This window comes from Stegostoma tigrinum, chromosome 8, assembly GCF_030684315.1.
Source record: "Stegostoma tigrinum isolate sSteTig4 chromosome 8, sSteTig4.hap1, whole genome shotgun sequence".
Lineage (NCBI taxonomy): Eukaryota > Metazoa > Chordata > Chondrichthyes > Orectolobiformes > Stegostomatidae > Stegostoma > Stegostoma tigrinum.
Window position 1 is genome coordinate 47,963,795 of NC_081361.1, and position 14,322 is coordinate 47,978,116.

Here is a 14,322-nt window from a genome sequence, read left to right on the forward strand (position 1 = left end):
CATTGTCAATTGTCGGGAAAAACCCATTTGGTTCACTAATGTACTTTAAGGAAGGAAACTGTCATCCTTAGCCGGTCTGGACTACATGTGACTCCAGGCCTACAGCAATGTGGTTGGCTCTTAATTGCACTCTGGGAAGTTAGGGATGGGCAACAAATGCTGCATGGCCAACAACGCCCATATCCCATGAACAAATAAAGAAAAAAAAGCCCAATGCAACAAGTTGATCTGCGGCCTGGATTAACTTTAAAACCCTTTCCTCACCATTCTCCCAATCATCTCTGAAGACATCTACTTATGTTTGTATGGGTCTATATTTGCCAGCCAAATTCTGTACCCTGTGCAATAAAGTCATTCTTCATGCTTTAGACCAGACAATAAGAGGAAAAACCGTGTCCAGCACAACCACTAGAAAAGCCACACTGGGTTACACTTTAACTGGACTCACTGGATAACGAGGGGAAGAAATTCTGACTGATCATTTTGCTCCTCAACCCAGAAGTACCCCAAGTGATTCTATTCCTATATACAAGATGTTAATTGATTGATTTTTGGATACCAAAGAATGAGGGAATATGAGAAAAACTTCGAGAGGTGGAATTCATGTAGAAGAGTAAACGTGACTAGACTGAATGGTGAGATGGGTTCAAAGAGCTAAAAGGCCTACTCTTGGCTCACATTTCTTAACTACTGAACTATTCCCCTGACATAAAACAGTAAGTACAGCATGAACCAGGAGTCAAGTGTGGTTCTACCTGGCTGATATACTCACGTGTAAAAATTGAAATAAAAATAAATTCAGCCAATACCTTCTGAAATCTTGCCACTATATCCCCTGCAATCATGCTAACCAATGCAGCGATGTCATCCATGAATCTTTCTGGAAATCGGGCTTTTCTTGACGTGTCAAGTTTGTCAGAAAAATATAAATGGTGCACCATGCTTTTCACCTGTTCAATAAGTAACACATTACACAAAACATTAGCTCTTGATGTAAAGATTAAAACGAACTTGCAGTACATTTTGGTTCAAGTATAGAGGCAAAATCATGCAATAACTTCTGGAAACTGCTTTCCAAATCATAAAGTCCATCATTTTATTTTTATATCCTCAACCCCACTGCCCCAGCTGCAACCACCAACTAACTAACTCACTCAATTACTTCTCTCTTCAAAAACATATCCAATTGCTGGATACGCCAGCATTTGTTGTGCCCATCCATAAATGACCTGCAGAAGATGGTGTTCAGCTGCCTTCTTGAACCACTGCATTCAATGTGGTGTCGGTACACCACAGAACAATGATGGAACAGTAATACAGCTCCAAGGTAGAACAGTGTGTGGCTTGCATACCTTCTTGTTCCCATCTACAGAATCCCAATAGCATGGAAACAGGCCACTTGGCCCAACAAATCCACACTGGCTCTCCAAAGAACATCCCACCTGGACACCCCTATCCCTATCCCTGCACTTCCCTTGGCTAATCCACCTAACCTACACATCCCTGGACACTGTGGGCAATCCACATCTCTGGACTGTGGGAGGAAACCAGAGCACACAGTGGAAACCCCCACAGACACAGGGAGAATTTGCAAACTCCACACAGACAGTCACCCGAGGGTAGAACTGAAACCAGGTCCCTGGCACTGAGAAGCAGCAGTGCTAACCACTGAATCACCATGCTGTCCTTGTTCTTCTAGACAGTAGAAATCATGGATTTGGAAGGTACTGTCAAAGAAGTCTTGGTGCATTGCTGCAGTGCATTTTGCTGCCACGGTAAGTTGGTGGTGGAGGGAGTGAATATTGATGGTATTACAGGGGTGCCAATCAAATGGGCTGCTTTCTCCTGAATGGTTCCAAGCTTCTTGAGTGTTGTTGGAGCTACACTCTTCCGGGCAATTGGGGATTATTCTATCACATTCCAGACTCGCGTTTTGTAGATAGTGAACAAATTCTGAATGGTCAGGACGTGGGCTTTGTGCTGCAGAATTCCCAGTGTCTGACCTGCCTTTGTAATCACAGTAATTATATGTCTTATCCAGTTCAGCTTCTGTTCAATGGTAACCCCCAAGATGTTGATGGTGGGGATTCAGTGATGGCAATGCCATTAAATGTCAAAGGCTGGATGCTCTTGTATTGTGAAGTTGCAAAGTATTTATGAATTGGAAAGCAGGATGTTTGTTAATTTGGTACATCTGTTATGAAGGGGAAATGGCCAAACCCTTCTAATACTTAAACTGACACAAGCCCCAAACTGCTACTGTGCAAGTGAAGTTTCCCTTCGAATAGCTACCCCCAAAATACCCAGAAAAACTAGCCTTTCCTCTCAATCTGTTAAATTAATGGTTAAAGGAAATTCATAATCCACTTTATAAATAACAAATAACAATTTACTTATCTAACCTTAACAATTAACAAATTAAGAGAGATACTAACAAACTGAACAATTTCCGCCCTTTATACTAGCTACTCCCTAGCTAAACTAAATTCCCCTGGAATACTGTTCATCTAAACACAAGTCCCACTTAATAATCCAATTAATAAGAACACAATAAATTGAAACTTAATCTCTCCAAGTTCACAGAGACTGTCTTCTGGAACCTCCTGCTTTCTCCAGCCTTTTTCCTGACAATCTTCCTTTACAGATATCTTTCCATAATTGCTTCAATGAGGCCTTTTAGCTAAACTACCATGGTACCTTTAAACTAGATGGGCTTTCTCTGAGAGCAAAAGGTGTTGTCTAATGGAAGCTGCCTCTCTCTCCACCAATTTTCAAAAATCACATTCTTAAATACGACCGAAGATACCACCTTAACATACCACTGACAAATTCTCACTATATTATTGGGTTCAGGTTGTCAACACAATTGGATTTAAATTTAATAGGTTTTTATTTTCTAAGAGCTTGGTTTAAATTGATTGGTTAAATGTGAACTTGTTGTCAAAACATCAAAACAAGTGTGAGGTTTTGCTTTTCACCTGTAAGGCCCTTTTGCTACAAATGTTCCCAGTTCAAGTACTTTCTGTCATTGCACCCTCCAGTTACTCACAGACCTCCACTTTAAACATCTCTATGCATGTACAAAGCACAAATCCTTTAAAGTGACCGCAGCACTCTTTTCCCCCACAATCATTTTTATCAACAAATTCAATGAACAGGTTATTGTTGCATATGTGTCACTTGCAAACAGTGTAATTGATATCTTACATCACTTTTGCTGATAATCAAAAGTAGTCTGATAGGGCAGTAACTGACTAGGTTCATTTTGTCCTTCTTTTAGTGCACAGGATATAACTAAGCAATTTTGCATGTTGCCAAGTAGATGCCAGTGTTATAACTGTATGTCTAGAGACCTTGCTCAAAATTCAGATTCTTAATTGCTAGAATCACACTTATTCATCCAATGGTTTTCCAAGTTCATTGATTAAAACAGAGAGAGCCAATAAGTGCTTCCCCCAAAGGCAAATCAGAGGTGGCTGTCACATGAGCTAACCTCACACAATTTCAAAGAAGCCTCCACTTATATAACAGCATTACTTTCACAGGTAACATTACCTAATATAAAAGGGGTCGACACATGCTTTAGGAAACAAACTAGCACAGTCTTGATGCCTGAGTTCTTAAATTATCATGCCAAAAAAAAACTAATTTCATAACTGAAGGCCTAAACTAGCCTCTCACCCAACCTGGGAGGCTCTCTGCCAGGATAGCTGTGGAACTGAATTTTAATGTAACTGTAAATCCATAGCATGAACAAGGTTCATTCAGCACATAGGGATCATGTTCACATTGTGGAATCATTTCCACTTTTGGTGGGAAAAAGAGTAGTTTGAGATTTAGGATATTCTGTGTCCGGGTGGGGCTAAAATCCAAAGTGCACTCAGAAATTAAATCGTCAAAGCAAAGGAAAATTTCCACAGATTTCTTTTTCAGCTCACAACGACGTATTCAGGAAGCATTAGCAGGATTTAAATTTTAAATTGTAGAGTTCACAAAGATGTTGTTTCATGCTATTCTACTCACCATTAATTCAAAGAAGAACCAGGCCTGGTGTAAAGCAGATTCACGCACACTCCCACTGCTCACAACCCACTGCAGCGCCAGTTCCTCATGTAATAGCTGAGTCACACAACACAGTAAGAATTAAAAGCTCTTCCAGAATAAGGACAGACTTATTCTGTCTGAATCCTACAAACATAACTAGATGGTAAATAAGTATTTTCAATCTTCTGGTTTTCTTTTCAGTTCCAGCTGAATTTCAACGTGTGTCTATTTTTGTACAATATTCAAATCTGTTTGTAAAACAATGAATATGAAGGTACAGCTTTGCTTTAAAACAATATATCTCATGAAATGGCATGCTTTTATCTATGAGGGAGATAAAGGGAAGACAAAGAAGTTTGAGGAGTTGAATCCTACTTGGCTCTGGGTTTCATTCCATGACATTTGCAAGCTGGACATCTGGGATGATGAAAATGTGGGCCTTCACTTAATATGAAGAAACTTATTGAATAGCAGATCTACAAGAAGGATCCACAACTGAAACCAACAAGATTTATTCTATATCTGAATATCTGATTTTCTAGGTGTCTCACAGCTTTTACTGTTTAATCCACTGTTAGAATTGCTCTACTGTAGCAAGGGAAATTTCTGAAATTATTTTCCTGCTATACTTTCATAGAATCCCTACAAGTGTGGAAACTGGCCCTTTGGCCCAACAAATCCACACAGTCCCTCAGAGCATCCCACCTAGACCCATCCCCCTATAACCCATGTAATCTACATATCCCTGAACACTATGGGCAACTTAGCATGGCCAATTCACCTAGCCCGCACATCTTTGGGCTGTGGAAGGAAACTGGAGCAGCCAGAGGAAAACCACACAGACATGAGGAGAATGTGCAAACTCCACACAGACAGTCACCCGAGGGTCGGATCGAACCCGGGTGCCTGGCGCTGTGAGGCCTAACCAAATGATAAAGGGTATCTGGACTCAAAACATTTCACACTTCAAATGCCGCCAGATCTTTTGTGTTTCTCCATCGCACTCCAATTTTGTTTCAGATTTCCAGCTACTGCAGGCCTGAGTCTTATACAGCATCCCTTATGTTGTTTTCACCATGAACAATTAACTTAGTGCAGCCCAAAGAAGAAGCTGAGACCACCTGTATTGATGTGACTTAATGCATCACTTGGGCACATTTACTCACTGCTTAAAGGCAGATTCAATTTTATCCTCTTAGCATTTGTAACGAAGAGCTATCACAAGCAGTGAAATGTACAAATTGTCTCCATTGTTGAATGAGTTTTTATGATTCCATTACAAACTTCAATATCATTAGTGTATTAAAATACCAGCCGCTGCTGCAACTGTTAAAAATATGCCCATGTCAAATTTTTAGATACAGATTATAATTAACCACAAATTTGCTGAGACTATGCCCCCAATAACAAATTGTATAGGCAAGGAGAAATCACCATTCTGATGTTTGCTTAAAGGAAATTTTTTTTAAAATGATGTTTAAAGTAAGATGCAATTATCTGAGATGTGAATCAGCTCACTGATTGTGTTCTGATTATTTACGACAATCTACCAGTGCAGTTACACACAATGCAATACATAAACTGAGTTAGCACACTGCAGACTACAAATGCTGCAACAAATTCCTCAGCAAAACTCAACTTGATCAGGGCTATAATCTCCTAGATCTGATCAAGCAACACTAGAGATAACATTCAAGATTTCCTGGAATAGATTTATCCCACCTTCCTCACTTGCCTCACACAACAGTACTGTGCACTACCTTCTTAGTTGGTAATCGTCCTGTTAACGTTTGTAAGAAACTTGTGCTCTCGGTATGCGATGACATGCGATTACTTCGGTCCATCGCCTATGGAGTGGAATGAATGTTGGTAATATATTGGTGAAGTCAGATATGGCATAAATGAATTTATTAAAGCAAATGCAGAGGAGTTGAGAGCATAAAATACCTTCTGCCAAATTATATTCCAAAAACTATGACTGTAATTTCACATCCATAACAGGGGTAATGATGTTACTTACGTCTAAAACTGAACTGAGAGCAGACCAAGAATTTGAATGATATATTAGGTTCTAATGTTTGCTTTGTTACTGATATTATTTGTCTTAAAATGGATTGGAGCATCAGGTATAGTACTTCTTGTTTAAACTATTCCATTAAAGTGCACATTAAACAAAATATTGCATTTCTTGAGTATATAATCTATGTTGAGTTGATTAGCGACATACCCAAGTCAGTTAATTTTATTCTTCCTGATTGTTCAAGTGTACCAACTAATGAGCTTTCAAAAATTGCATGTACTTATATATTGACAATCATTTCTTCTTTCTGATTTACTCTATCATATATTCCTATTGCCATTTTAATCAAACCTATTATGATGAATGATGTTTTAATGTTCTTTTCTCTTCCAATTAAATGAATTATTTTTATACAGAACCTCAGAACTGCAAAGTCCTTCCTCTTTCTTCTTTTCTCTTAGAAAATCATAAAATCATTATGTAGAGCCAGCTCGGTTTTATAAAAATTAAACTGAGTTTGACGTACATATTAGAATTTTTTGAAGATTTAACTAGCAGGACAGATTGGAGAGAACCTGTGGATGTTGTATACACAGATTTTCAAAAGGTGTTCAGCAAGAAACCATACAAGAAGTTCCACACAAAATTCAGTTGAAGGAAACTGGGATAATATATTAGACTGGATTGTGGATTAGTTAACAGATAGAAAACAAAGAGGAGGAATAAAGCCAGCATTTTAAGATTGGGAGGATGTAACAAGTGTGTTGTCAAAAGGATGTGTTTGGGCCTCAACTATTTATAATTACATCAACAACATAGATGAGGTGACTCAGTGTAATGTATCTAAGTTTACTGATTATACAAATCTAGGCAGGAAATTAAGTTGTGAGGAAACACAAAGCAGCTATGTAAGGATACAGACAGGCTAAGTGATTGGACAATAATGTGGCAGATGCTGTATCATGTGTGGAAATGATAGGAAAAATAGAAAAACAGAACTTATTTTTAAAGAAGGTGAGAGATTAATAAATATTGCAGCATTTATAGAATTTAGAGACAAACCATGGGAAGTTAATATGGCAACACAGTAAACAAATAGGAAGGCATAAGTCGCAGCCTCCATTCCAACAAAGTTAGATAACACGAGTAAGGGAAATTTTGTCTCAATTATATGCAACATTGGTGAAACCACGCCTGGCATACTGCGTACAGTGACAGTCGCCTTAACTAAGGATGTAGTTCTCTCAGAGTTAGTGCAACAAAGTTTCACTAAATTGATTTCCGGGAAGACAGGGTAGGTCTATAGGTAGAAATGGAACAGAATAGACCTAAATTTTATGGTGTTTAGACAAATGAAATCTTAGTGAATTATCAAATTCCTAGCAGAACTTTATGAAATACATCATTAAAGGCTGTTTCCCCAAGCTGGACAGTGGAAAACTAGAGCTAATAGGCATTTTTTTAAACAAAGTTCATTTGTGGATTGAGAGTGTTGCTGGCTGGGCAGCATTTATTGCCAGTCCTCAGCTGCCCTTGAGAATGTGATTGTGAGCTGCCACCTTGAACCGCTGTAATCCATGTGCTGTAGATAGAACCACAATGCCATTCGGGAGAGAATTCCAGGATTTTGACAGAGAAGGATACATTTTCAAGTCAGGATGGTGAGTGGCTTGGAGGGGAATTTGCAGGTGGTGTTGTTCCCATGTATCTGCTGGCATTGTCTTTCCAGATAGAAGCAGTTATGGGTTTGGAAGATGTTGTCTAAGGGTTTCTGGTGAATTTCTGCAGTGCATCATGTAGATAGTGCACACTGCTGCTACTTAGCATCAGTGGTGGAGGGAGTGGATGCTTGTGGATGCAGTGCCAATCAAGCAGGCTGCTTTGTATTGGATGGTGTCAAATTTATTGAGTGTTGTTGGAACTGCACCCATCCAGGCAAGTGGGAAGTATTTCATTTCACTCCTGATGTGCCTTGTCAATGACGGCCAGGCTTTTGGAGAATCAGGAGGCGAATTACTTGCCAGAATACTCCGAGCCTTTGATCTCCTCTTGTGTTTGCTGTTGTGTTTATATGGTGAGTCCAGCTGAGTTTCTGGTCAATGGTAAATCCAAGGATGTTCAATGATGGTAACACCATTGTACGTCAAGGTGTGGTGGTTAGATTGCCTCTTATCAGAGATGATCATTGCTTAGCATTCATGTGGTGCAAATTTTATTTGCCACATCTCAGCTAAAATCTGGGTATTGACCAGATCTTGTTTGATTCAAACACTGATTAATTCAGTACCTGACGGTGTTGAACACGGTGCAATCATCAGCGAATATCGCCATTTCCTTATGAACTATATAATAAGTCAGCCATTTAGGACCAAGATGGGAGGAAACTTCTTCATATATTTTCTGCAAATCTTTGGAATGTTCTACTCAGTCAGTCATTGAGTATATACTAAATTGGGATATATGGATTTATGGAAACACACAGCATCAAGGGAATTTGGATAAGACAAGAAAGTGGAGTTGAGGTTGATGATCAGCATTTTTCTTTTGAATGACAATTTAGGCCTGAGGGATCATCTGGCCAATTCTTCTTCCTATTTCTTATGTCCTACTATCTTACAATTTTTATCCTTTGAAAACCCAAGCTTTGCACTACCTAATCAGTAATTTCAGACATACATAATTTTCTATATTATGCTTTCAAATTCTGATAATCATCCAATTTCTTCCTTGTTTTTCTTGTCCACCAATATCAGCTAAGCATGTTTCTACAATTTACAAAATAGAACATTCTAAAGCTTTCTTTTCTTTTTCACTGGGATCAGTTATACATGTGAAATTACAGTGCAAATGGATTAGAAAGATTTACACACAAACCTTTGTTGTTATACAGTGCTCAGGTATTCTGCAGCTCAACTCTCAAAAACACAGGTCACAACATGAAGAAAATAGATTTGGATGAACATGTAACACACACACAATTCAACTCTGAGCTGATGAAATGTTCATGTAAACTACTTGATTAAAATGTCCCATTTTCAATTCGTTATTCTCAAGCATTTCGGATGTCTATTTCCATCCTCTTGATGTAGAAGCAGTGCGTAACCCTCACTTTACATCAACTAGTCTAGGACTCATCAGAAATTATGGCTGGAGATGTTCACCGCTTCACACTCCACTCCACATCTGTATTGAGGTTTATTTCCAGCTTATCTTAACACATACCTTAATGTCACATACTTATTGTTAAAAAAAAACAAACTACTTACAGAGTTTGACCAAAACAAACAACAGAGGAGTTTCTGAAATAATTTAGCTTCATCTGTATTTTTGAAACTGGAGAACAGAGTTTTGTTGAAGTCTTTTTTAAACAATGCACTAACTAATATATTTCTAAGCATATGGACGCTACGATAACAAAACAAATCATGTGTTTTTCGTATCTTCTTTGTCCATAAATGATGGTGATTGATGGCTCATGCGGATGTAGCACGAGGCACAAGTTAAGATGCTTCAATTCAGTTGCGATAGGATTTCTAGGATTTCAGTAAAGCTTAAAAGTGGGCATAAAAAAATTTAAAACAATGTCTAGGTCAAGTGCGGAAAAACAACAACTAAGATTATTCTTTCAAATTTATTTCACACGATTGCACTTTCACCTCTGCAACACTAAGGCAACTACAGCTCGAAACAAGGGTGTCACAAGCAGTGACAGAAATTTGAAATCATGAATTAAGCCTTACATGCAAGGGTTATATACACCAGTAAACTATAATGCCCTGAAATGTCACTTTCTCAGAATTTATTGGTACAAACATGTTAAAACATCCTGGAAACAGTGAGTTCAAAGAACTTTCAACACCCCTGGGAACAATACAACCGGTAAAAAGTGAGACATAAATTATTAAATAAACAGTGAAACACATCTCCTTCCTGAATTAATGTAGGATTGTTAATTTTTTTAACTTTGTAGCATCAAAAAAATACATACCATACCACTGTGTGATCATGTGATAATGCACCAAGTACTCCATGCATTTTTATACAACAGCATGCACAAGGACTCAAGCATAACATTGTGGAAAATGGTCTTAAAATGAAATAACTGATAATTTACAAAAATGAAACTACTGATCACAGGCAAATGCTAGCAAAACTCAAAAGGACTAAAGTTCAGAATACTCATATAATGAAAATAATGGGAAATGGATGAAAATAAAATTTTAAACTGCAAAATAATATCCTGAAGGAGATATATTAGCATCTGAAACCACCTGCATTACTTCAGTGCTTGATCTGGGGGGACTTCTCCATGAGACAGTTGGGCCACCAGCATTAACCCAGGAATTGGAACGATCTAGTCCCTGAACAAGTGAACGAAGCAGACGGGAGAGGGAATTTAAAAACATTTAGCTGGATGGTGCCTTAATTTCTGCAAAAACATACAAAGTACAAGGAAGGTGTATTTAAAGAATCTGCTACAGCTTAACTACAACAAAAATGTAATTTTCTCCCATCCTTGTCCTTAGGTGTTGGCTCTTTCTGAGGTCTGAGTCCATTTTAGCGGGAAGCAACTTGCTCAAGGTGGTCATTCTTTGATTTGATCATGGAGGTTGAAGGGGATAGAGAGAAACAGCAACAATGTAGAACTAGGTATTAATTCCCATGTGATTACCACACCTATACTTTTCAAGTAGGTGATGATCTGTGAGGATATCTCACTGATTTTTTTTATTCACTACCAAGCAAACAGTCTTGCGTTACAACACATAATAAAGAGTACAAATCAAAATTTCCGGGTCTACGTGGTTTAGAACTAGGCAGTTTATATACAAGTTAAGCCATTGAACTGTTATGGAAGAATTTTTAGTGACTGAAAAAAAGGTTAAAATTGCACAATGAAATGCCAGTATTAAAAATAGCATGTTATACATCAAGATTTTGAATTATTTATATCTATTAATTAAAACATTGCAAACTAATTCATACAAAGCATAATCCCTGGAGCCGCTTCCAACCGCAGGGTTTGGTAGAGTGGAAACATACAAAGTGATCAGCTAATCTAAATCTGGGTCTAGAGATGTAGCATAGAACAGAATTTCAATTAGAAAAGAATATCAACAAAAAGGACAATTCTATCCTACTCATTGTATTATGTACAATTACGTTTTACCTCATCGTAAGTAGATTTTCATGTATAATAATACAAATTCAGTCTGAACACCACACGTAGCTTAAATCTTTATTATACACATCAGTGCCTAAAATTAGAAGGTGACCATTTACCTTGCTGCCAATAATTGTTCTCACTTCATCATCTGGTGAGGTTGGAGTACCTGAGATATCAGGGTTGCTGTTACTGAGGCTCCGAGACCGACTAAGACTCAGGCTGGCCAGCCTTGCAGCTGAGCGCGCCATTGTAGCATAATGCATAGATCCACCCAACACACAGCCACCGGGACCTGAGCCAAGGATTCAATCATGATCAGTGCGCAATTTCAAAGCCACCGCAAATTCAGCTGATGCAACTCAAGACAGGGTATGAGCAGTATGTAAATTTGCAACTATAATGTTTGACAAAACTCAAACTATTTGTCAGGTGGATAAATAATGATATAGATCAGTCACTTTCAATCTGGGGAACTTGGTCTGAAATGGAGTGCATGTTCTTAAGGTGGGTGTGCAGAACAAGATTCATCAGTGACAATCAATCTGATGTTAGGAAGACAAGCTATAAACCTTGGAGCTAACAGAGTTTGTTTTAGTCAGAATCTCCTTTTTGATTCTAGTTTGTCTCAAATGCAGCAAGGTTCACCACTTCTTCCAAGTCTCTCACATCAATTGATAATACACCTAAAAACAAATACAATGCACATATACATTGGCTAGGGGCAGTGTGCCTGGAAATGGGAAAAGAGGGCTTAGTTAAGGAATTACATGAAGAAAAAGGTGATAAATATAAAAAAAACCAAGAAAAAACACATTGACTGTTATCAACTAGAAATCAATGCAGCGTTCAACCTGCTTTGTGATGATAAACTAAGTAAAAATTTTTAAATGTTTTCATGAAATAACCATAGTCCGCATTTTTCACCCATCCCTAATTGCCCTTGAACTGAATGACTTGCTGAACCATTTCAGAGGGCAGTTAAGAGTCAACCACATATGTGTGTATTTACCACTGGCACCACAGGTAAAGATTACAGATTTCCCTCCCTAAAGGACATTAATGAGCCAGGTGGCTTTTTGCAGCAAATACACATAGTTGTTATCATTGTTGAGACTGCACTTCAGACTTTATTAATTGAATTTCATTGCCATGGTGGGATTTGAAGCCATATCCCCATAGTATTAACCGGGCCTCTGGATTGCAAGTTCAGTGACAGTACCAAAATGCCACTGTCTTCTGTGAAGACACGAGGCAAGTTTAAATTTATTTTGCACTCTAGGACATCATTTGAGATGGCATTTCTAGGTAGCTGATGCTTTTATATTACTCTGCTCTTTTTTTAAGTGAAGGACACATTAAAGAATGGTGCTCAAATTCTGCTCTCACCTGGTGACGAGGGGTTCGACTCTGTATTCGGGAGACGGAAAACGTAGTAAATGTAGGATGCCAGCAAATTGTTTCTGCCATGCTGGTCCTGGTTTGCTTCTAAGTTTTTGTGAAGTCTGTTAACAATGGACGTCATTGCCTCAAATGATGGCTGTCCCATGTTTACTACAGGATTTTTAAAAAAAGTGTACAGAAGGTTACAATCGCAGACTATGAAACTGCTGTTTTCAAACATATGAATGAGGAGCAAAAGTAGGCCCACATGGCCCACAAGTCTTTAATCATAGTCTTTCAGGTAAAGTCTTGAACTCTAGGTTGGATAACATTAAGTTTTGAAGTTCATAAAATCAGACAATGGAACAAACAACAATATTAGTCACAGATATTTTCAGAGGTCAGTGCCAGCTTAGTTCCTCAGCGATATGCATTCAATGTCTGGTGACAGCCTAAAAAGAAAGACAAACAATTACTGCCCTCTTTGGTCTTGCATTATTTCTCTCACCACTTCCATAATCTTAATAATCTATTATTTTTCAAACGCTACACTTCCATTTCTTTTTCCTGGAAATCCAATCAATTTGCGTTTTTGTCTCTGTAGAAACTAGTTTACCTTATTGTCCTCCTGAGCCAGAAATTTCCAGCTGGTAGTGAATCCCACTCCATCACTAAAAAAAGTTAATGGGGAATGCACACAGCTCCTGGCACCCAGCAGCCATTCTGTGTAGTATTAATTGGATGGAGGCAAGGAGGACATCTTTCCCTAGCAAGCAGCCAGCCAATCTGAATGTCTGTTGGGGGGAGAGCAGATCTCAAAGGCTGGATCCCAATCAGAGGAAGGGAGCATTGATGGACCCACTGCTGCTCCAATTCTTACTCAAGATCTAAGAAAGAAAACCTGCCAGACTCCCCCACCATAACCCAAAGCCAAGCTGACCTCCTTCCTATCCCTAAAAATTGTAGCTGTGCAGGAAGGGCCACTCAGAAATTTTAGTTCCCCTAATGTCTTCTCCAAAGTCAACAGCGAGTGGTTATAAATTTTTACCCCAGTTTCCACTACTTATGGTGGAAGTGGGAGTACATGTTCTAAAAGTCACGCAATAAAAGTCCCAGATTGACACTGTTACAAATTATGTACACTACAACCAAGTCAGGTTCTTCTCACGAAATATAGTGGACAACGTATCAACAACTGAATTATTTTTTGGCAGGTGAATACATTTGTCCATATCATTGAAAGCTTAACTGTTTAAGAAATTTGCTCAAGGACAAAAATGAACTAACACATTGGACAAATAAGTGAAAGGTGTAATCTAATTAGAAAAATGCAAAATAACACATTTTGAAAGTGAGACAAGGGAAGAAAATACAGCTTAAATGCTAACTAACTTAAATGCTAAATGTTACCTAGAATAGTGACGAAACATCTGAAAACGAACCGTCCAGCTCAGCAAGCAAACTTCAATGCTAACATTCTAGTCAGAGTGGAGAGCAGGTTTTGATGTGGAAGGCAACAGTGGCATTACTAGGTATGGCCTTATAAAAGCATGCACAAATTTTGATCTTGAATATGTGAACAGAATAAAGAAACAAGGTGATGACAAAAATGGAATGAATCTATAGTAAATATTATTGCAGGCTCAGGGCCGCCATGCACTTGCTTTGTTAGATTTCACTTTTCCCCCATTCCCTTTGATTCTTTTAGCCA

General features: G+C 38.4%; 1 protein-coding gene across 15 annotated transcripts in view; it reads right to left on the minus strand.

Moving 5' to 3' along the window:
• The window catches only part of dock7 (dedicator of cytokinesis 7), a 173,041-nt gene that overhangs the window by 73,069 nt on the left and 85,650 nt on the right, over positions 1-14,322 (minus strand). For 10 of the 15 annotated variants that reach the window (XM_048539932.2, XM_048539939.2, XM_048539937.2 and 7 more), the window contains exons 21-26: positions 12,618-12,782; positions 11,348-11,523; positions 10,336-10,425; positions 5,805-5,891; positions 4,024-4,119; positions 810-950 (exon numbers count right to left, since the gene is read on the minus strand). In XM_048539932.2, the coding sequence (XP_048395889.1) occupies positions 810-950; positions 4,024-4,119; positions 5,805-5,891; positions 10,336-10,425; positions 11,348-11,523; positions 12,618-12,782 (755 nt within the window). Of the gene's footprint in view, positions 1-809; positions 951-4,023; positions 4,120-5,804; positions 5,892-10,335; positions 10,426-10,466; positions 10,655-11,347; positions 11,524-12,617; positions 12,783-14,322 lie in introns of those variants that run through there. The other 5 variants (XM_048539944.2, XM_048539943.2, XM_048539942.2 and 2 more) reach the window with 3 other exon arrangements.